The 23,311-nt window shown below is 54.8% G+C and overlaps 1 protein-coding gene across 4 annotated transcripts in view; it reads left to right on the forward strand.

Annotated features, from left to right (window-relative positions):
* Positions 1 to 4,716: 4,716 nt before the first annotated feature.
* VDR (vitamin D receptor) overlaps positions 4,717 to 23,311 on the forward strand; it is a 34,773-nt gene continuing 16,178 nt past the window's right edge. The window contains exons 1-4 of one of the 4 annotated variants that reach the window (XM_090128428.1): positions 4,732 to 4,759; positions 9,638 to 9,778; positions 21,407 to 21,478; positions 22,662 to 22,812. In XM_090128428.1, the coding sequence (XP_089984554.1) occupies positions 21,415 to 21,478; positions 22,662 to 22,812 (215 nt within the window). In that variant the 5' untranslated portion in view covers positions 4,732 to 4,759; positions 9,638 to 9,778; positions 21,407 to 21,414. Of the gene's footprint in view, positions 4,760 to 9,637; positions 9,779 to 18,601; positions 21,479 to 22,661; positions 22,813 to 23,311 lie in introns of those variants that run through there. The other 3 variants (XM_031602784.2, XM_090128427.1, XM_031602783.2) reach the window with 3 other exon arrangements.

Consider the following 23,311-nt stretch of genomic DNA (forward strand, 5'->3'; position numbering starts at 1 on the left):
CTGCCTTTTGGGTGGGGCTGAGGGGCGTGTCCCGCACTGCGCATGCGCCGCAACCACGCGGGGGGTCCCGCACGCGGGAAGGGGCGGGGCGTGTTCTGAGGACACGTGTCTGTGCGCGCATGCGCTTTGCGCAGCAGACGCGGCCCTTCTCGCGCATGCGTATGTGCTGCGCAGAGCTGGGGGTGGAGTACGCATGCGCTGGGGGGAACAGGTGTCGGCACTGGTGTGTGCGTACAGCAGTATGGAGCCCAACCAGTATTGCGAGCGCTTTTCAGTATGGAACCACCACCAGTATGGGGGCACCATCCCAGTACAGACCCTTCCTATACCAGTATGGGGGCACCCATCCCAGTATGAACCCTTCCTGCACCGGTATGGGGGCACCCATCCCAGTACAAACCCTTCCTGCACCAGTATGGGGGCACCCATCCCAGTACGGACCCTTCCTACACCAGTATGGGGGCACCCATCCCAGTATGGACCCTTCCTGCACCAGTATGGAGGCACCCATCCCAGTAGGGACCCTTCCTGCACCAGTTTGAGGGCACCCATCCCAGTACAAACCCTTCCTGCACCAGTATGGGGGCACCCATCCCAGTATGAACCCTTCCTACACCAGTATGGGGGCACCATCCCAGTACAAACCCTTCCTGCACCAGTATGAGGGCACCCAGCCCAGTATGGACCCTTCCTGCACCAGTATGAGGGCACCCATCCCAGTACAAACCCTTCCTACACCAGTATGAGGGCACCCATCCCAGTACAAACCCTTCCTACACCAGTATGGGGGCACCCATCCCAGTATGGACCCTTCCTACACCAGTATGGGGGCACCCATCCCAGTATGGACCCTTCCTACACCAGTATGGGGGCACCATCCCAGTATGAACCCTTCTTGCACCAGTATGGGGGCACCCATCCCAGTACAAACCCTTCCTGCACCAGTATGGGGGCACCCATCCCAGTACGAACCCTTCCTGCACCAGTATGAGGGCACCCATCCCAGTACGGACCCTTCCTGCACCAGTATGGGGGCACCCATCCCAGTATGAACCCTTCCTGCACCAGTATGAGGGCACCCATCCCAGTATGAAGCCTTCCTATACCAGTATGGGGGCACCATCCCAGTATGAACCCTTCTTGCACCAGTATGGGGGCACCATCCCAGTATGGACCCTTCCTGCACCAGTATGAGGGCACCCATCCCAGTACAAACCCTTCCTACACCAGTATGGGGGCACCCATCCCAGTATGAACCCTTCCTACACCAGTATGGGGGCACCCATCCCAGTATGGACCCTTTCTACACCAGTATGGGGGCACCCATCCCAGTACAAACCCTTCCTACACCAGTATGGGGGCACCCATCCCAGTATGAACCCCCAAACTGCTGTAGGTTCACCAGTCCCAATGTGAGGCAATGCAAAACCACGAACGCTTGTGCAAAACACTCGAGACTGCGTGCACTCGTGCAAGGCTGTGCATGCTCATGCAATACCATGCATCCTAGTGCAAGGTCGTGCGTGCTTGTGCAGGACTGTACGTGTCCGTGCAATGCTCTGAGCGTGCTGCAGGGCCGTGCAAGCCTTGCACGCTCTGTCCTGCGCTGCAGGCTCGCTAGATGTCGCCTCGCCCAGCTCAGAGCAGCTCCTACACCGTTCTGTGCACCTCTGCTAAAAGCTCAACTCCAGGCTCCCCCCCCCCAAGAGCTCAAAGCTGCTGCTCCCAACACGGGGATTTGCTGCGGAGGGTTTGGAGGGGAGAAGCACCGCTGCAGACAAATTACCCCAAAACGCAGCGTTTAAGGGGGAAATTGCTTCTCACTGGCAGTTCTGAGGTTCATAGGGTTTCTCATGCTACTGCAGAAATTCGCATTTCTCAACTGTCCCTTCCTTCTCCTGCGTTGTCCCTTGGGGTTTATTTCCGCACTGAGGGGGGTGCTGATCCATCTGCATCGATTTATTGGGATTTTAGGGGCTTTGCACTCTGGATACACAGATAAAGGGGAAAATCCAACCTCCCCACTCCCCCGTTCCCCAATTATAAATGGGTGCAGAGGAGCATACAATTGGTTTGGGGGGTGGAGGAGAAAAAAACAGAATCAAAGCAGCTCATTCATCCCCCTCATCCCAAGCCCTGCATCTCTGGGACCGAAGCAGAAAAAGAAACGGACCTTTGGGGTCAGCCGATGCTCACATAACCCTGCAGAGCCTCTGCTGTGATCTCCCAGGTTTTTTGCTGCCCCACCAAATGTGTGGGCTCAATGGAAAATCAAATTCCTTCCCTTCATAATCACTCCAACCATAAAAATCAAATTTATGGCAAGAAAATATTTGTAACAACTCTGCGTTGCTTAATGGATCGGTTGTTCTCTTCCTCCTGAGAGCAACTGGCGTGAGGGAGGCTCCCTGCCTTGCGGTCCACACTAATTGCTTCCCTAATTGGATGAGTTGCTCATATCCCATCACCCTCAAGTGAACAGAGGATGGATGGGCTCTGCACAGGGCATTTTAGGGAGGGGATGGGAAGAGGGAAGCCTTCACTGAGCCACTAAAGGTGGGCTGAAAGGTGAGCTTAGCCCTGTAGCAGACAACAGAGAATCCCTACAGGAAGAAACTGCACTCAAAGCTATGGGTGAGAAACCTCGATGTGAGGTCCTGCCCGGGGGGTGCCAAACACTGTGAAGTCATGTTAGGGGACAGGTATCCTGGTTTAATCCCTTTTGTTCCAGTTTTAAAGGCATTTTCCCTTCAAAGCCAGTCTGGATATAGGGGACAAGTCTATCCCAAAAGCATGAGAGCCATCCCCATCCTTGTCCCTACCTCTATCCCAATCCCAATCCCCATCTCTATACCTATAACCATCCCCAACTCTTTCCCATCCCCATCCCTATCTCTATCTCTATCCCTATCTCCATCCCTATCCATTTTCCCTTCCCCATCCCTATCACCATCCCCGTCTGTCTCCTCTGCCACAACGCTCTCCTCATTCCCCAAAAAAGTTCTATACGACCCAATTGTCTCTAATGAACTCTCATTTCTCCCCAGATCTTTTTTTTTTTTTTTCCTCCACTGATTGGTCTCATTAAATCAATTTGAAAACATTCAGCAAAACACTTTCCCCACACAAATTAAAGCTGCTGAACTCGATGAGCGCAGCTGCAGGGCGGTGATTGCTGTCTGCTGTGCCGCCCGCGCTTGGGTTCGTTTTCTCTGGGGATTTTGGGTTTAGGGGACATTTGGTAAACCCTGGAACATCACAAAGGGACTTTCTCAATGCCTTTCTTGTCGCTTTATAAAATGTTGCTGGACAGGTTTTGGAAGATGGAAAGGGAGAAGCTGACAAATATCTGGAGGTTTTCAGAGCAGGGCTGTGAGGTGCCCAGAACATTGAGAGGTTTGGGTTGGGGGCTGCAGCGTGAGCTGAAATGGCTCAGATTGAATCCCTGTGCTGCAGGTTTGACTTGCATCATCAAAAAGGGGATCTGGGGTGGCTGAGATCAGTACTTATGATAATCAATACTTATGGCTGCTTGCACAGTCCCAGATACCTCCAGGACCTGCAGGGCAGCCATACCCCACCTCCAGGTCCCTGACCCCCAGTCATGTGAGGGCTTTGCACGGGCTCAGCTCATGTGCAGGATGTGGAGCCCCAGCTATGATAGGGGTGAGTGGAGACTGGGGGCTGCAAACAGCCCTGACTGCTGGGAGCCCACACTGATCCTTGTGCTTGGAGTTGTGCTTGGGCACTTGCAGATGCTTCTGTCTCTGGTTCTGGAGGAAGGGGATGAATCAACTCTCCTTCTGCCCTTAATCTGATCTAGGCATCAGAAAAATCCATGAACTCTCCAAGAGATGCAATCAGGGAGAGGAACTGCAGTCTGCAGTGGCAGCTCTTCTGGGTGTAATCGTAAAAATGGGAAAGGATGGAGACCAGCTCTGCAGATGCTGCAGGCGCATAAATGAAATGAATTTCACTTGCCAGGTGATGAATGCTCCCAGTACACAGTGGATTATTACTTAGAACTCCGGAAGGGAAGCAGCCTCTGAAGCACTGCCAGCTCTGTGGACAGAGCCATGTGACACCTGAGCTTCTAGAAGCCACCAGAGCAAAGGTGAACCACTGCAAGGATACCTGGATGTCCTCAAGAGCTGTTACAACGGTGAGATGATTTGCCTGTGACTTCTCGGGGGCACTGTTGTACTGGTAGAGTTTGCTCTGTCCGGTAAGCAGCTAGGAGGGAAGGCCAGGAGGAAGCAAAACTGCACGCCCCACTGCGCCTTCTAGAGTGCCTGTGTTCCCAAAAATGCCAGGCAGCAGAACCCCAAAAGCTCAAAGCAGAACCAGCAGCAGCTGCCCAGAAGTTCCTTGCAGTGCACGGGTCTCCCCACAAGGCTCAGGTGCGGAGCAGCACGGGCAGAAGCTGGACCGAAACGGGGGGGTGCCGCGCTGCCGCCTTTTGGGGTCCCGGGCCGGGCAGCCACGTGCAATTTCCCGCCAGCCCACACCACGCCCACAGTGGGCGGGGCTTAGCGCGTTTCTCGCCTTATATGGCAACGGTAGGCGGTGTCAGGGCGGATCCACCTCTTAGGGGGCGTGGCCTAGGAGATGCCGCGTTGTCATTGGTGGGTGAGCGGGGGCGTGGCCGAGGGAGGGGGCGTGGCCGTGGGAGGGGGTGGGACGCGGAGCCGGCGGTTCCCGTCAAAAGGCGGCTCCGGGGCGGAGGGGGAGGGAGGGGGTGGCAGCGCTGGGAGTGCAGGTAATGGGTGCTATGGGGACTGGGGAGGGTGGGCTCTGAGTGCTGTGTGTGGTGGGAGCAGCCTCGTATCGCTGTTGGAGCGTGGGGGAGGAGTTGTGGTGGTTGCTGGGGGCTTCTATGGGGACCTCTTCATTATAGAGGGGGATTCCCTAGCGCTTCCTGTGGTTACAGCAGCCTGGAGTCACCCCGTGGCACTCTCAGAGGCACTCTCAGAGCTTGGGGGTACTTGCACTGGTGTTGCGTTGCCTCCCAGTCTCTCTGCTCTTGCTCTGGGGGTGCTCTGTCCTCCCAGATCTGTCCCCGTGAAGCACTGTGCACCCCTGCCCAGTTTAGGGTCCTGTGTGAACCCCTTTATCTTCTTGTTGTGAGCTCTCCCCCACTTCCTTCCAAGGGGGTGCTAAGGATTCCCCTCTTCCCCCGTGGGGTTCATTAGGCTGGGGGGGATCCTGTCCCTTCTAGCCATCTCTCTGGGTGTTGCTTTTAATTAGAAGTGTGGGTCAGAGCCCCCCTCACTGCTGGGCTCAGCTGGAGCTGTGGGGTGTCTGAGCAGAGGGGTGTAGATAAGGTTGTACTGGAAGGCTTAGTTTCCCCCCCCTAATTTGACTGATTTTCACCACTCTGGGCTGCTTCCCCCTTCTATGTGTTGAGCTTACAGAGAAGCTGGAGCCACTCCTATATCCCGTGCTGACATAAAGCCCCTTCCCAGCTTCGCATCTCTCTGGTCTGAGCGTCCCTGTTGTGTGCTGTCACTCCAGTTCCTGTGTCCTGTCCCCAAGTCCCCTTCTCTCTGACTACCTGTTTTGTGTTTTAGAGCTTTCAGCTTCTTTTCAACACGCTGCTCTCTGACTCAGCTCAGAGCCTGATTAATGACCAGCCTCGAAGAGCACATTCAGTTTAATTGCCCAATTGGGTGTTTTTTGTTGTTTGGGGTTATTTTTTGGAGGGATATGGGCAGACCACCTCTGCCAGGTGTGATTGTAGGCACTGGGTTGTGATTCCCTGGTGACTTTTTGGCTGCCTGTGTCCACGTTGGATGTGACAGCTGTGACACTTCAAGATCCCAGTGCAAGGAAAAGGAAAGCACTGGGGATTTACGTGAGGATGAGGGGGATTTTCCCTACAGCAAGCAGGGCCAGGGCACCTGAAAGAGCCTGGGGGGGGGGGAGGGAGGAGGGAAAGGAGCAGCTGCTGTAGCTGGAAGGGGGGCAGGGGCTGCTGTAGGGTATCTGAAGGCACCTAAAGGGAGGGGTGGTCCCTGTAGGGCACCCAAAGGGACCTGGGTGGGGGGAGGAAGGGGGCTACAGAGGAGCTGAGTTTCTCCTTCCCCTTCTTTGAGCCCGAAGCTGCTTGGGGCACTCAGCAGAATTTCCCCAGAAGCTGCTGGGTGCCAGCAGCCGCCCCGTGCTGCGCTGCCTCCCACGCTGGGCACTGACTCATCTTCCTCCAGAGCTCAGTGATGTCGGGATGGGGTTGGCTGTGTGGTCGGGGCAGGAGCCCACCGCTGCCTCCTCTGCGTTTAACCCATCTGCTGTACTGAGGTGGGCTGTCGATGCTCCTCAAACCTCTTCTTGCACTCAGGTTTGTAGCTGCTTTTGGATGGGTCCTGTAAAGGTGCCCTGAGACTGAGGGTAGGGTGAAAAACCACGTGAGGTTCGGCGGATCCATCAGGGTTCTGCTGCTCATCTGTCTGACATCTTGTGGCAGATCGGGTGTGAGATCTCACCCAGCATCAAAGGCACAAAGCACAGAAATGGGTTTATTATTAGTCAAGAACTTGTCAGCTTCTCCCTTGGTGTTCTCCCAAATCCTGTTGTCCTCAAAGCGAAAACAAGTGGATGATCTGACCTCTTAATGTGTAACTCTGAGAATTGCTTCCCCCCTCAAGCACACCTCCAGCCCCACAGAATAATGTTTAACCCACGGAGCTGAAGGCAGCCCGTCCGGCCCAGACTTCCTGTGGCTTTCAAAGGGGGAAACGCTGAGATGTCACTGGGAAAGAAATAAAAGTGGTGGTAAACAGCTCTGCGTGCACTGGTAGAGTGGGGAGGGGAGGGCGGGGGGCTGTCACTGAGTGCTGCCCCTCCATGGGTTGGGTGCAGAGGGGCTCTCCTCGAAGGACTTTGCATCAGAGGGGTAAATCTGAGTTTCTGTGTGGGTCTGTGCTGCTTTTCCCTATTGGAGGAGGCTGCAAGGATAAGGGAAAGCAGCATCTCAGTGTAACAGCTGCTGGAAGCAAAGCTGCCTCTTTGGACAGCAGGTGGAAGTCATCACGAGCCATTGCTCCTTGTCTTGCAACCCTTGGCAGGCAGGACCTGGATTTTTTAATATTATTTTTGCTGTTTTTTGACCCGAAAGAATGTGTTGGGGGACCGGAGTGGTCTCACATGTGGCAGCTCCTCTGTGAGCATTCCCACAGCTCTGTGGCTGCTGTGATGTGGCAGCTCAGTTTGCTCTCCTGCTGTGCAGCACCCTGTGGTTGGAGGGGAGGCGGTGGCATGAATTCAGAGCAGATTTGCAAGGTTAAAATATAACACCCCAATAAGAGAAAGGCAAGAGGAGCTTCTGAAAATAGACCCTGAGCTATTAGAGGGAGAGCTGCAGCTCAGAGCTGTGTTATGCTGCAGCTGTGCAGCGTGTCTTTAAGTGGGCTCTGTATGAGGCTGTGTGCCCCACTGTAGAGGGGACACCAAAGCACCACATAGAAAGGAAAAAATACTTTATTATTACTTCTGGGTCTCTTTTATCTGAGCGAATAGAGTGATGGTTGAAGGAGGTTAATGAGTGTGGGCATCGTGGGCTGTGTGATGCAGATGTGAGAGCCCTGGGCAGGCCCTGTCTGCCAGCAATGCTTCCCCTCCTGCTCAGCCCTTGCTGTGCTGTGGAGCTGTGAGAGCATCTGGCAACTGGCGTGGAGCTGGGAGGGGAAAGGAGCGTTGGTGCAGGGCATGAGGGGTGTAAATGACAAGGGGAGCAAAGGTCTGGGAGATAAGGGAAGGCAGTGACTCCATAGGGTTTAAAGTAGGGCTTCAGTGACCTGAAGGAGAAAGATGCCTTGGCCAAGGAGTGGGTTTTGTATGGCCAGGAGAGCTCAGCATGGCTTCACCCAAAGGATCGAGGCAGTGGGGTGAGCATCAGTGCAGCTCCTGCATGCGTCTGCCTTCCCTTTGAGCTGAATCAGCCACTGTAAAACACAGCTTTCTCACCTGTGGTTAAACCATATCACACATGGAAGTGACTTTTGTCTGCTAATGATTGGAAATGGGGTGTAGGAGTGATTAAAAAAACAATACCCAGAACTTCTATCTGTGTATCTCAAAGCGGTTCCTTTGCCAGGAACAATCTGGGAGCTGCTGACCCGACCTGTCTGCGGTCCTCCAGCAGTCAGACACTGTGATTGCCTCCAGCCTGATGGCTTCCGTTCATGGAGGCTTCTGGTTGAGTGAGATGTGGTTGAAGGAGCTGTTCTGGATGCTCCTCTTCTTTGTTCCTGAGAAGTCCGTGTGTTTTCGTGGTGCTGTGCTGCGCCCCATCCTGCTTGCTGCCTTTTGGTTTCTCAACCCATGGCTGCAACACAACAGCACCTCCTGTTTTATCAGAGTTCCCACCCCACCGCCTCCTGTTTGGGCAGGAAGGGATGGGTGATGGGTGCGGAGCTGTGGCTGTGCCCTGTGGTGCAGGGATGCACATGGGATGGGGCTTTGGGGGCATCACATCGAGGTTGGCTGAGGCTCCTCTCCCTTCCCCTGCTTTGGGGACGTGGATAGTGCTGACTTGGAAGGTTTCTTATGGATAAACTCTTATAACCTGATGAATGCGCCCGTTTAACAGAACGTAGATAAGATACAAGCGGGATCTATATTTAGACCTGCTTAGTTCTGCAGAACACGTTGTGTCCTTGCTTGGAGCTTGGTTCACCTTTGGGAGCGAGGGTGGGCAGAATGCAGGGCGCTGTGTGGAAACGTTCCGTGGCTCCGTGATCTTTGAGGTCCCTTCCAACCCAAGCCATCCCATGGTCCTATGATTTGATAGCTCTGCGTTATGCTCTATGGGAAGGTGGTGCTTAGCAGTCCTGGATGCTGAGCTTCAGTCCCTGCTTAGGAGCTTTTTCCACCTGGAGTGGAGCAGAGCTGTGGCACACGGCTTCCCTCCAGCCTTGTGCCCTGGGATGTGAGTGCGGAGCATTCCTCAGTCTGTAAGGGTCTCGAGTTGTGCTCTGATGAGCTCAAAGGGGAGGCAATGGCTTTCTGAGCATCTCTGCATCATGTTCAGACGTTTGAGTGCTGCTGTGGTTTGCTGGAGACAGAGGGAGGAAATAGTTTGTGTTCCCGTTGGGTGGCTTCAACCACGCTGTCCTGAGGATGCTTTGCTGGGGTAGGATGCAAAAAGTGGGGTGGTTGGGCTGCCTGCTCTTCAGATAGCAATTATATCTACAGGTAGGAGACCTTCTGTCTGCACCAGAACTGCTGCGAGAGGCCCTTTATTTCACTTATTTTGCTTGCATGGATGACATAATTTCAAACCAGTGGCACACGTTGCGACAAAACCTGACCATGGTGATCTGCACCACAGAACCTCTGCAGGGACAAAAGGATGAGGCAGTGCCTGCATCCATGGGTGGTGTGAACCTGCTCATACCTGGCGGTGTGGGGATGATGCCTCCTGGACTCCCTGCTCTCACCCTGTTTACCAGCTCTAATAACCCACGTATCAGCTTGGTGCGCTCCGCTTGAGAGCGAGGCGAACTGAAATTGGCCAACGTGGGGTAATGGGATCATTGCAGCTCATCTGTGGGAAGGAGAAATCTGTGGGTAATTCTGCTGTTTCTGAGTAGAGGGGAACAATTTTTCACCCTGCTCACCCACTCACTTCCTTGAGCAGCAGTCAAATTGCTGGAGAAGGAGCTGGCAGTGGAGGGCAGGGCACGGCTGTCACGTGCTGCGCTCAGCGCCGCGTTTGCCCGGACAGGCAGGAGAGGCAGAGCCCCAGGAGCAGCACCTCACAGCCACGTTCCTTCTGCAGGTAAGGAGCCACCCAGCCTAGGGACCTGCAGGAGCTCCGTGCCTTTGGTTCTGCTCCTTTCCTCAGGGATCTGCAGCAGGAGGTTGCAATTTGGGCAGGTGCTATCGAGAGGAGCAATCCGTGCTGATGTGCAGCGGTCGCTTTGCCTTTTCTCTTTGAGAAGTCCTCTTTCTTTTGTCTGACTCAGTTTTGCTCCTTGCTCTGATTTTTATTTGTTCCCTTCTGTCTTCAACCTGTGTCTGTTGGGTTTCTGATTGTCCTCAGCATGGCTGATAGAGAAAATGCTGCTCTGTGCGTGGGGTTTGTTGGGAGTGCTTTGGGTTGGATAGAGGGAAGGAAGGGTGTGCAGGCTGAGATCCAGCTTGGATGGATCCCAATTGCCCTCAGGTCAGCCCATGGGTACAAAGTTGACGAGGTGCTCCAACAGGCTGAGCCCCAGGTGATGGGCTGATGGTTGGGTGGGTGATCTTAGTGGTCTTTTCCAACCTAGATGGTTCTGTGGTTCTTGGAGTCTGTGCAGGGCAGAGATCTGTCCTGGAAGGACTGGGGAAGGCTGCAGAGTTTCGTCCTGGAGATGATCATTGGCAGCTTCTATCCTTCCCATGCAAATAGTCCTGACTGCTGGACGGCCTTGGGGGTGATGTGGATCAGTCTTCTGCTCTCATAAGCAGGAATATCCCACTGAGATGCACCAGCTGGGGTAGGATGCAAAAAGTGGGGTGGTTGGGCTGCCTGGCTACCCCAGCTAATCTTCAGCCCAGGGCTGTCCTGACTCCACGTCCCATCTTACCCTAAGGCTGCTGTGACCAGTGAGGCTTTGGGTTCTGTTACTCATTATTTGGGGAGCTAAAACTTTCCTTTAGCAGTAAGACTTGTGGCAGCTGCAAGGCCACATTCATGGGAAACGTGCTCAGTGGTGACTCTGGGTCTGTTTTACACCACAGGGGAAGCCTGGAGGGTTTGTCTGTGCCTCGTAAGGAGGGCTGGTCAAGGCTTGTGTTTCCATGGAGCTGATTGAGGTGATTAATCCAACACAGATCAGCGCCCGTCACTCAGCTTCTCCAAACCTGGCTGTCTCTGCATTGCTCCTTCCCTAAAATAAATGTCTTAAAACAGCTGAAAACACAGCTGGATGGGAAGTCTGTGATCACAGCAAAGCTGGGCAAGCTCAGATTGATGCAGAGAGCTTTTCTTGCACAAATGGGTTTTGCTTGGCACAGGGTAGGTGCCTGAGCAATGGCTGGGTGTTGTAGGCACCCTGCACTGAGCTCCTGCCATTGCAGCAGGAGTTGGCCAAAGCTGTGAGCTCTCTGCTTCTGGGAGTGGTTTCAGATGTTGTCCTCTATCTACTGGGATCTTAATAAATGAGTTTATTATTTCAAAGGCCACCAGAACGGGTCGGCAGCCTCTGAAGGGCTTTGAATCTTTGCTCCGTGCGTTGTGATTTTGTGAATGCTGAGACCTTTGAGTTCTGGGTTCTTCCTGCAGAGCTCTGAGTTGGCGCTCAGCAAAGAGGAGCTGCTCTCCTCCAGCCCTTGATTCCAAGTTTACGTGTTTGTTTCGAGCAGTTGGAGGTATGGCTGTGTTGGAACACCTGACCTGCTTTCCTTGGGGCTGCCACTGCTCTGAAATGGGAGACCTCCCAGCCTTGATTCCCCCCCAGAGCAGCATCTCCCCATCCTTCCTCTGTGCCAAGAGCTGAAGGCTCCACTTCTGCTCTTCAGCTGATCTCACAAACCCAGGTGATGCCTTCAGCAGATGTTATTTCTATGCCCACTTCTGTTTGCTGTCACTTTTCCTCCACGACTCAGCAACAGCAAAAATACCCAACGAGCTTAATGTTAGACTTGTTCCCCATATAGAATTTCCTTCAGAGTCTCTGGGGGTGTTACATATTCTCAGTGTGACTCCCCCCCCCGGATGAGGACAGCAATTTGCATTCTTCACCAGAACCTGTTTGCATACCTTTCAAAATGGGGAAGAGCCCTTTGCTGCATTTCCCGCATGCAGGAACAGCTCCTGTCTGTCTGTCTGTCCGTCCTTCCTGGATTCTTGCACTGTGAGAGCCAGGATTCCTTGTCTGCTCGTGCTGTGGAAACAGTGATTGGGAAATGAAGGCGTGGACGAATGAATTTGGATTGAGGGGAATTGGGTGACCCGGGATCTTGGAAGGTTCAGGTGATGCTGTTGGGGTGGCAATGACTGCTGCTGTGGTTTCCTTGGCACACAGCATTCCCTCAGCCCTGTCCTCGCTGTGCCCCGCAGTGATGTGGTGCAGCACAACAACACTGATATCAGCACGGAGATCACACTGACGCTGCTGGAAGGCAGAGTTTCCATTGGAAAACATGAGCTTGGAGAAATCACTCCTGGAGATAAGGATGGAAATGTGGGAGAAGAAAACAGCGATTTTTCTGCTTCTCCTGCCTGTCAAAATTGCAAGGGGAAGGGTTAGGAGAGGCTGTCACTGCTGACCCCTGAATTGCAGCTCCTTGTAGTGCAGCTGTGTGGGTTTATTTCTGAATGCATTCCTGTCCTGCTGCTGCAGTGCTTTGTGATCTCACAGCTCTGTAAACTCCTGCATTCCCACCTGGGAGCTCCAACAGCACCTGGCCGAGCATCACTCGGCAGAGATGATCCCATAGGGGGTGCAGTGCTGGGGCTGCGTGGAGGGCGGCTGTGCCTACAGATGCATTTGTTCATGAAATGGGTACGAAAAGCAAACAAAGCCCTGTGGCGCTGCAGTGCTCGCAGCCCGAGGTTCCTTCAGCTTCGTTCCGTGGCCCATGAATGCTTCAGAGCTGCTAAGCAAAACCTCCACAGCTGGAGCTCAGGCTGAGAGTGGCTGCTTCCACAGCCACAGGAAACCCGGGGGAGAAAATCATGTAGCAGGGCTGCCTCTGTTCTGAACTTTGTCCCTTTTTTCCCCTGAGTTAACGAATTCTTAGGGGTGATGCTGGCTGTCACTGCAGAGCAGCAGCTCCTCCCTTGCGGCTCCGGTGAGCAGCGCAGCCCGGGGCCCGGCTGGGATTGAACTTTTCCACCGAATCCGGGCAGAGCAGTTTTGTGGGTTGCGCTGAGTCAGAAGGGAAGTTGGACGGAGCCGAATCCTTCCTGCGAACCGCCGCTCCCGCACCGCCTCCCCTCTGACTTCAGAGCTGGGAGGTCCTGCGTGGCTCCTCCGGATCCGCTCCGTCCTCAGCCACTAAACGATGAGAAACGCGGGGTTCGAGCGCTGCGATGAGCGCTGTGCCGCTGGTGGCAGCAGCTCGGCTGCTGGGGAGCCACGTGCGTTTGCCCTGCGGACACAGCGGAGCGGTTTGGAGGCAGATGGAAGCGTGCACGGACCGAAGCCTTCGCTCTCAGCCGGCAGCCGCAGTGCTGGGGGTCGTGTCTGTGCCCTTTGGGGTGGGCATGGAGATGCTGATGCTCTGCTAGGGACAAAAGCTGCCACCTGAAGCGGTGTTATGCGGGGCGCAGCTTCCCTGCGTGCTCGGGGCTGTGAGCTGGCGCTGCTGCCGGGCACGGCTGGGCTGAAACCAACCTGTTTTTCAGCTCCTACACGTGATTTTTTTTGTCATCCGTCAAGCCAACAAAGCAGCGTCCCAGCTGCCAGGCTGGGTGCAGGAAGAGGTCCGGGTGCAGGCAGGGCTGGAGCAGCACAGTGATGAGTTTGGGGAGCTCAGCATGTTGTGGATTTCCTCCTGGGAGGTCAGGAAGAATCTGGTTCTGTTCTGGATGTGCTGTAACTGGGCTGGGGCACCATCAGGGTGCTGCTTTAGGGAGTGCAGACCAGCAGCTGTACCAGAGCTGTGAATCGTGCTGTAAGTGCAGCACTACAAAAGCCCAAATTATTTGGGAGATAAACCTGTTTACCACCTGACAGCAGCCTTCTCTCCTTAAACAAACTGCAAACCTGTGTGTCAGATTCCCTTTGCTCCCAGCTTTCCGTTGCACGGACCTGATGCTGTTTCTCACACCCAAGCATCCCGGTCTGTCAGGGGCTGTCGTTGGTTCTGGTTGGTGATTAACATCCTCCCACAGCTCTGCTCGGGAAGTGAGGCATCCTGCAGCTCACCACCACGGTGCTCTCCCTGCTCTGATCAGCGCTGAGCTGTTTTATAGGTCATAGAGAGAGGATATAAAGCTATTAGAGAGCATCCAGAAGAGGGATATTAAAATAGGAATGGGTCTGGAGGGCAAAGAGTGTGAGAAGCAGCTGAGTTTGTTCAGCCCAGAGGAGAGGAAGCTGAGGAGAGCCCCCCTCACCCCATGGCAGCCCTACAGCTCTGCCCATGGCCCGCAGCCCCCATGGCAGCCCTACAGTTCTGCCCATAGCCCACAGCCCCCCATGGCAGCCCTACAGCTCTGCCCACAGCACGCAGCCCCCATGGCAGCCCTACAGCTCTGCCCGTGGCATGCAGCCCCCCCATGGCAGCCCTACAGCTCTGCCCATGGCATGCAGCCCCCATGGCAGCCCTATAGCTCTGCCCATGGCATGCAGCCCCCCCATGGCAGCCCTACAGCTCTGCCCACAGCACGCAGCCCCCATGGCAGCCCTACAGCTCTGCCCGTGGCATGCAGCCCCCCCATGGCAGCCCTACAGCTCTGCCCACAGCACACAGCCCCCCATGGCAGCCCTATAGCTCTGCCCATGGCATGCAGCCCCCCCCATGGCAACCCTACAGCTCTGCCCACGGCACACAACCCCCCATGGCAGCCCTACAGCTCTGCCCATGGCACACAGCCCCCCATAGCAGCCCTACAGCTCTGCCCACAGCACACAGCCCCCCATGGCAGCCCTATAGCTCTTCCCATGGCACACAACCCCCCCATGGCAGCCCTACAGCTCTGCCCATGGCACGCAGCCCCCATGGCAGCCCTACAGCTCTGCCCATGGCACACAGGCCCCCATGGCAGCCCTACAGCTCTGCCCATGGCCCACAGCCCCCCATGGCAGCCCTATAGCTCTGCCCATGGCACGCAGCCCCCCATGGCAGCCCTATAGCTCTGCCCATGGCACACAACCCCCCATGGCAGCCCTATAGCTCTGCCCACGGCACACAGCCCCCCATGGCAGCCCTACAGCTCTGCCCATGGCACGCAGCCCCCCAATGGCACACAGCCCCTCTCGGTGGGATCAGAGGGGCAGGTGCTGATCTCTTCTCCCTGGGAACAACACGGCCCCATTTGATCTGTGCCCGCTGTTGGCATTGTCTGTTGGCAGACTTTCACCCTTCCTTCTGCTCGTTATTTTCCTATCTATGATGGTTGGAGCTGCTGCAAATGCTGTCGTGCTCCCCCCTCCTCCCCCCTCGCCCCCATTAGGTTGGGGTGTTCTTCCTGCTGCATTTCTCTGAAGTTTGGTGCTGAAAAAGGAAAAGGACTCAGACAGGGCTGGGAGAGGCACCTCCTGTTTTCCTGTTCCCTTTAGAAGTGCTCATCTCCTGTTCCTTCCCACGAAGGGAAACGGGAATAGTTTGCCCCATTCCTGGAATCAGCCCCGTTGTGGCAGAGCCCTGCGGGGGGGTTGAGCTGTTTGCCTTCTGTAAAACCCCCCAAATTCCCCCAAAACGTGGACCCCAGTGCTGCAGGACCCCATCAGTGGGGCTGGCCCTGGTTTGGGGCTGCTGAGACCTGTGGAGCGATTGGCTTTCAGTACCTGTCTGAAATGGGAGGCACAGGGAACAGCATTTACTGGAGGACTATTTTTGGCCTTTTTGGGGACAGAGAGCCGAAGCTGCCCAGGAAACTCAAATTCATAAAGGCAGCTGATGTGTCTGAGGGCTGGAATGTGTGTGAAGCTCTCGGGGCCACTTGGTGTGATGTGATTTCAGTGCTGAATCATTGCTCGGTGTTTTCTTTGAATTCGAAGCCAGTGAGATCAATGCTTTGCTGAATGGTGTTCCTGTCTAAAAACTTTTTTTTTTTTTGGACTTCCTTTACCCAAGAAATGCTTTTGGGCTCTGAATCTCTAAATGAATCAACGTGGTAAATAGGAAACCCTAAAATGGAGCAGCTCCTTCAGCCCAGGGCAAAGATCTGAGCAGCTTCAGGTCTCAGTGCTCTGTGGAAATCCCTGATCCTTGTGGGTCCTTCTGACTTGACTTATTCTGATCCCATGGCCAAGGAGAGGGCACCAGGACCTGGCTGATGCAGACAGAAGAAGATCCCCAGGTCTGGAGATGCTTTGCTGCATCCTTCCCTCTGTGTTTTCTCTCCTGTGCCCCACTCCTGCAGCACCAGAACTGGGCTGTGCGGGTGCTGACCTCACACCCAACCCCTGGGGTGGGGGCAGGGGGTCTGTGGGCGCTCCGGTGATGCTGTAACCCATTGCTCCTCTGTCATTAGCCCTTATCAGCAGCCGAGGGCCTGGTGGGGTGTGCCAGGTTTCCTCATCCGGGTTGGCAGACGGTGCAGGGAGCTGCCTGTCTGCGGGCTCTTGCAGCAAGCTGAGTGCTCAAGGTTGGGGTGAGGGCAGAACCTGAATGAGATGGACTGCAAAACAAACCTCTGTCTGCCCTCGTGCCCACCAGTAGTGCCACAGTGCCATAATACAGATGTGAGGAGGGGGAAAGGAATAGGAACTCCACTAGCTGTGCCACGTGCAAAGCTCTGTTCGTCTTTTTGCTGGAGGGAGGTCGTGGTGCTCACACAAACCCTGTGTTAAAGCAGTCCAGCTGCTGATGATGCAGAGTTGGTGGTGCCCTCTGGATTTCCAGCAGCGTTGCTGCAGTGTGTGCTGAGTTCCTGTGGATGCAATGACTGCGCTGGGCCAGCCAGGACTCAGGTTGGAGGTATTCCTGATGTGGTGCCCGAGCAGGAATCTGGAAATCTGTTTACTTCATTCCTCCCTATCAGGAGGGAGGAATAGAAATACGTTCTGCTTTTACCTGTGCTTGTAAGGATTTGTTGCTTAATTGTGATGGGAGATCCCATAAAGATACTTGGCTAATGTGGCAAAAGAGCTTGTCTACGGCCAGATGGTTTTCTCCTACCTCTCCACACTGGGAAAGCTGCTGAGGGTTTGCACCACGATGCTCATCTCTGGTTCCCTGCTCCCTCAGCTCCTCTCTGTGCTGCTGATGCCTTTTGCAGCCAGACTGCAGCCCTTCTACTCTGCAGTGGGTGTGAGGTGGGGAGGAGGGAACGCATCCAAGATCCTTGGAGCTGCCCTGTGGGTGAGGGAGTGTGGATGTGTTTGGTGGGTTGTGTGCCTGGGAAGTCTCCCAGCCCCACTCTGGGGGGATTTGGGTTCCTCTGACCCATTGGGAAAGCGACCATCCCTCCCTGAAGAGTTGGGCAGGACGGTGCTGGTCTCTATGGGCAGGAGGCATCAGTGCATCCATCCGTGTGCACTGCGTGGGGCCGCATCCCCAGAGTGATGCTGAGCTCCAAGTGTGCACGTGGAGGCTGTGCTTCATCTTCCCAGGAGGCTGTCAGTCAGCTGCCTCATAAATCTCGTGGAAAGCAGCGGAGCAACGGGGCTCCCTGGAGCTACAGAAGGAAATGATTTAATTGCCTCTTTAATAGGGAAAGGGGTTGCCTGCGTGCCGCGACTGGATGCTTTGAATAGGCTGATTTGTACTGGGGAAGATTCTTGGGATGCAAGTGCATTGCCAGAGGCTCTGGAGAGGCTCAGGGAGCATCGCTTTGTTTTGATGTGTCACAGAGGTGTTAATTGAGCGTGAGAGCCAGGAAAATAGTGAAGCCTCCCTGAGAGTTGAATGGGTCTCTCCAAGGCTCAGCAAAGCCTTCAGCAGCACTCAGAGCAGCGCTGGGCTGAGGATTTATGGAGGTTTCAAAAGCCATCCTGCTCCTTCCAGGCTGAGCGGGGAAAGCTTTTGTTTTCCTTGGCAAAGAAACGAACCCAACAATGCAAAACAAAGATATTGAGAACATGACAGATGCTTTCGTGGCATCGCTGTGGTTTATTTTCTGCATCTTGGAGTTGTTTAAGGATGTCGGTCTCCAAACGTTGCAGACTTGAAACCCTCTGTGCTGAGATGTCCCCTGTGCTGCCTGGGCAGGGCTCAGACCTTCCCAAAGTGTCTTTGTTCCCCCCAAAGTCCTGGCACAGAGGGAAGTTCCTCACCCTGGGACCTTTGGCTGGACAAATTCCTGCTCTCTCTTTTAGGTGTAAATGTGTTCAGTGCAAGGTGTGAGGGCTCCAACCCCACCCCATCCAACCATTGCAATCTCCTGTTTTCTCCCAGCTTCAGGACTGCTGCCTTCAGCACGCTGCGTTTCGCATGCATGCAAAGCCACAGACCGTTCCTGTAAAGGTTTTTCAATCCTGGGCTTTTGCAATAAATGTATTTCTGGCTCTGTGCAGTGATTGAGCGTGGGGCAGCCGAAGCCATGGCTGCTGAGTTGTGTCCCTCAGTGAGGTTTGTGCTTTGGCTCCAGCTGTGCTTTGGCCTTTGCTTTGCAGCTGATGCAGAATCGTGCTGTCAGAAGGCAGCGTTTCAGCGCTGTGACGCTGGGAAGGAAAACCTGCTGCTGTGCAGATGACTCAGGCTGTCAGTGGGAGCAATCCTTCTCCAGAGCCTTTTTCCCCTCTGCCAAGTCTTGGAGGAGCTGTGAGTGTGGGTTTTGCAATGGCGATTTGGCAGGAGAAAAAGGAAAGTGACAAAGCATGAGAAAATACTTCAAGCAAAATGCTGCCTATCAGAGCCCGAGGGGCTACAGGGGGGGGCTCAGAAGTAACTGTGATAACGCTGAGCCCAAAGGAGGGTCCTTTGCTTTTAAGGAGGAGGAAGAGGAGCAGATGCTGCGTGCGTGCTTCCCAGTAGAACAGGTAACTCCTGCACTCAGTGCATCCCCAGCAGAGGTCCCAGCTCTGATCCATGCCTTCACACAGCTTCCTTCCACAGCTGGGTTACATTTGGGGAGCACCGACCCCCTCCTGAATTGCTCTCCTGTTTGTGCAGACCTTCTGCTCCCCTGCAGATGCGTTCAGCCCCCCCTCCACCCCCTGATCCCCAAAGATGATCAGGGGACTGGAGCACCTCCCCTGTGAGGACAGGCTGATGGAGCTGGGCTTGTTCAGCCTGGAGAAAAGAAGGCTGCGGGGTGAATCAGTGCAGCCTTTCAGTACCTAAAGGGAGCCTGCAGACAGGAGGGGAATCAACTCTTTGAAAGGGTTGATAACTGCAGGACAAGGGGAAATGGTTTTAAGTTGAGGGAAGGGAGATTTAGGTTGGATGTCAGGGGGAAATTCTTTACAGAGAGAGTGGTGAGGTGCTGGAACAGCTGCCCAGAGAGGCTGTGGATGCCCCGTCCATCCCTGGAGGTGTTCGAGGCCAGGCTGGATGGGCAGCCTGGTCTAGCATTGGGTGGGAAGGTTGGTGGCCCTGCATGTGGCAGGGAGTTGGAGATTCATGATCCTTGAGCTCCCTTCCAACCCTGGCAATTGATTCTGTGATTCCTGCTGCTCTCCCTGAGCACAGCCGGGGTTTGCAGTGCACCACAGCAGCACAGTGGAAGGACCACATCGCGTTGGTTGCACGCAGGCGAGCCGTCGGTGCTGCGGTGACTCAGCCCTGGGGTGAGACAGGGAGTGGTGGGGCGGGCAGCCCCCGGTCAGCCTTGCCACATCTTCCCTGCCCATGTCTGTGGGATCCATCCCAGCCTCATCCTAAATAACAGGGATCTGTTGCAGCACTGTCCCAAATAACTCGTTGCTTAGTAGTTATGAGGCTGGCGCGGAGCTGTGAGCTGCAGCGCTTGGCCAACCGGTGCTCCTCTCCCTGCTTGCTATTTCCACAGCTGAGCTTTTCCCACGTCTTCTGAGCTTGGCTGCACGCTGCTTCTTCCTCCAGGTGTCACCTGGCTGCATCCCAGGGGAGGGAGCTGCCGAGAGCAGCCTTCCCTGCAGCTGTTCGAGATGCAGAACTGTGCACAACGCAGCAAAAAGCAGCAAAAAGCAGCAAAAAGCAGCAAAAAGCAGCAAAAAGCAGCAAAAAGCAGCAAAAAGCAGCAAAAAGCAGAAACGTGACGGCTCCTGCCCTGCTGAAGGAGCTGGGCTCGTTCAGCCTGCAGAAAAGAAGCTGCGGGGTGAATCATTGCAGCCTTCAGCACCTCAAGGGAGCCTGCAGACAGGAGGGGAGTCAGCTCTTGGGAAGGGGAGAGAAGTGCAGGACGAGGGGAAATGGCTGGAGTTGAGGGAGGGCGGATTTCAGCTGGGTGTCAGGGGAAGTTGTTTGCTGTGAGAGCGGTGAGGTGCTGGAACAGCTGCCCAGAGAGGCTGTGGATGCCCCGTCCATCCCTGAGGTGTTGGAGGCCAGGTTGGATGGAGCCTGGGCTGCCTGGTCTAGCATTAAATGTGGAGGTTGGTGGCCCTGCGTGTGGCAGGGGGTTGGAGCTTCGTGATCCTTGAGCTCCCTCCCAACCCAACCATTCTGTGAAACCTGCAGCTCAGCACAGCGCGGCCGTTTGGGGCCGAGCCCTGGGCTCTGCTGGGGGCAGAACCTGCTGTCGTTTTGCTGTAACCAGCTGCAAAATGAGTTTGACCTTTCAGGTGCCCGCATGGAAGAAGTCGGCGCTTTTACAACAACAACAAATGATTTTGCTCCTTCCAGGAGGCGAAGGCGAAATGTCACGTTTGATGAATGAGCGACCTTTCACGGGGGCGGAGGGAAACTCCTTTATGTGCTCCACCCCACACCGACGTCATTTCCATGATGGGGCTGAGTAACGTTTTCCAAGAAGTCAGAGATGGCAGCTTAAAGCTGCATCCCGTGGGGAACTGCCTGGCATTGGCGTGCTGCTCCCTCACGAACGCTGCTGATCTCATTGCTGTGCGTGCTCTCCTTTAGCTGAGAGCTGGCAGAGAGAGGGAGGGATGTGGGGGACCTGCGTGGTGGTGGTTTTGTGCCATCAGTTCCTCTTTTCCCCCATCCTGGAGGTGTCAGCATCCACGTGCGTGGCCCTGGGATGGGCTGGCAGAGCGAGGAGTGGCACTGAGTGCTGGGGAAGCATTAAGGGATGCCTCGGGATGTCTGCGTGCTGCCTGCCTTGTGGTGCCTGAGTTTGTGCTGTGATGAGGACAACCTAAACCCCAATCCCTGCTTTAAGACAGCAGAACTTCAGGAAGGCAAAGCATCTTAAAGCCTCCTCTTGGTTCTGTCCCAGCACGGTGTCAGCCCGGTGCCGTTGTGATGCTTCCCCTTCTGCAGGCTGAAAGAACAAAGTGATGCGAAGCGGGAGCAAAACTCCCATCCTCAGCTCTCAGTGATCCCATTGACATTGAGGAGCTGTGCTCCTCTGTTGTGATGCCCCACGTTTATTGCAGCCATTTGGCTCTGCTTTGTGCCATCCCACGCCGCCGTCCGGTCGCACAGGGCTGAACTCCTGGCGGGCAGAATGGAGGGACTGAGATTTATGGGGAAATATCACCGGGGTGAACAGCACGCCTTGTGCTTCCCCTCGCTGTGTCCTTTCCTCCCTGTGCCCTTGCACTGCATTCCCTGCTCCCTTAGCAACGTGTCTGCATGCAGAGCTGTGACATCTCCCAGCACTGCGCCGTGTGGGGCAGCTCTTTGTGCCCCCCGTGGGGTGCAGGGGGGGCTGTGGGGTGGGTGCTCTCCCTTGGGTCGTCTCACTGCATGCTGTGCTTCCTTGCAGGTTTCTCCATGTCTCAGCTCTGCAGCTCCTGGGATTTACACCAGCAAAGCATGGCGTACCTCCCTGATGCAGGTAACCCCACCTGCAGGGATTCTCCTCCTGTTTCTCTCTTTCTCCAAGCTTAGCAGATCAGAACTCTTCTCTAAAGGCTCTCAGAGCGTTGTTTGTGCTGAGCTCCCATTAAAGCGGGTGTGAAACCAAGAACTGAAAGCTCCCGGAGCAGCTCTGTGTTCCAGGTGCCCCGTAGCCATTTCCCCACGGGCTGTTTGTGCAAGATGTGCAGAACCACTGCACCTCAAAGGGGCTGAAAGGAGCCTGGGCTGCCCTGGGATCAAACCATAGCAGTTGGGTACACTCATACCGAGCCTTAAATTGCAGAGCTGTGCTCTTAGTTCTCGATTTCTTTGGGGTTTTTTAACTCACTTTTGTTCCAGACTTCGTTGTCTGATGGTGTTTGGTGCAGGAAATCCCCAGCATCAGCTGAGAGGCTCGAGAAAGCAGCGTGGAGCCAAAGAGGCAGCAGCTGTTTGTGGTGCCTCTCGAGAAAGCATTTAATGGCCTCTAAAATAAATAGTTTTAAGAAATGGGAGGGGAGGAAAGGAGGGAAAAGGAAAGGGAAAAGGGGAGGGGGGAAAGAAGGGGAAATAGAAAGAAAAAAATGGGGAAAAGGAGAAAAGAAGCAGCCAGGAAAACAGGTCGTGCCAAGCTCCGTTCCGGTGTTCCTTTCAGCTTCAAACGCTGGGAGCCCCGTTTCCTTCCTTCCTTCTTTCTGTCCCTTTGAGGATTTTTGGAACAATGCTCACTGGATTTGTGTTTGGGATTTGTCTGACTTACGGGAGCTGCTGTGAGTGCTGGCGCTGCTTCCCGTCTGCATGGGGGAAATTCTGCTCCAGCCGTGACCTCTTTCCCTGCGGTTTTGCATCTCCGCTTTGGGTGAATTTGGGTTCTTTCAAGGCTCGTTTTTTGGAAAGCAAAGGAGTGGGGGAGAAAAGAACGGGGTTTGGAGTGGGGTCTTATTGCTGAAGTGCAGCAAATAAACGTGAGCACGTTCTGCTGTGGGGGTCGGTCCTGCCCTACCTGGAGCCTGCTTGGTGATGGTGTGATTACGCAGAGCCAGAGGAACACAGCAGCTTTTCTTGTCACATCAAGTTGAACGCGAGCAAAACAAAACAAAAAAATCCTTTATTTGCATCTGATTTGCTTTTTGTAATGCTGTGACAGCTGCCACAAACACTGCTTTCCTCTGCCCCTCCAGAGATGGAAACCATGGCTGCCAGCACATCCCTTCCCGACCCAGCTGGTGAGTTTGACCGCAACGTGCCCCGAATCTGTGGGGTTTGTGGGGACAGAGCCACCGGCTTCCACTTCAACGCCATGACCTGCGAGGGCTGCAAGGGCTTCTTCAGGTGAGCTGAGCTTCAGGGCAAAAAATTCCCACCCCACACACACAGAGAGCTGCTGGTGCTCAGGGTGCAGCCCTGCAGAGGCTGGAGCCATGCCTGCACTGCAGACAGCCAGCGTGTCCTCAGTCATTCAGACCTTGCAAGGTGTTTCCCTCTATTTCCCTTCCTGTGGCTGTCAGCCATCTGTTAGGAGCCTTGCAAACTTCACGTGCTGCATAGATAGGAGCATGCCAGCCTCTAGTGTGCGCCTGGGCTGGGAAGAGCAGACCCAGAGCCAGCAGTCTGGGTGTTTAAAGCAGCCGTAGTTTTTGTTTGCAGCTGAATTGAGGCTTTTTCCAGCCGTCAGGTGAGTGTCTCGTAGTCTGCAGCTGCTCCTAATGAAGGCAAAACCATCCCAGGCCCTGATGAGCTGTAAGCTGGTGGGTGTTTTAGTGGCTTGCTTGCCCTGATGGTGTCAAACCATTCACGTGGGAGTTCAGGTCGCTTGCACCAAGTGAGAGAA

Source organism: Phasianus colchicus, chromosome 33 (genome assembly GCF_987193195.1).
Source record: "Phasianus colchicus chromosome 33, bPhaCol1.hap1.1, whole genome shotgun sequence".
Lineage (NCBI taxonomy): Eukaryota > Metazoa > Chordata > Aves > Galliformes > Phasianidae > Phasianus > Phasianus colchicus.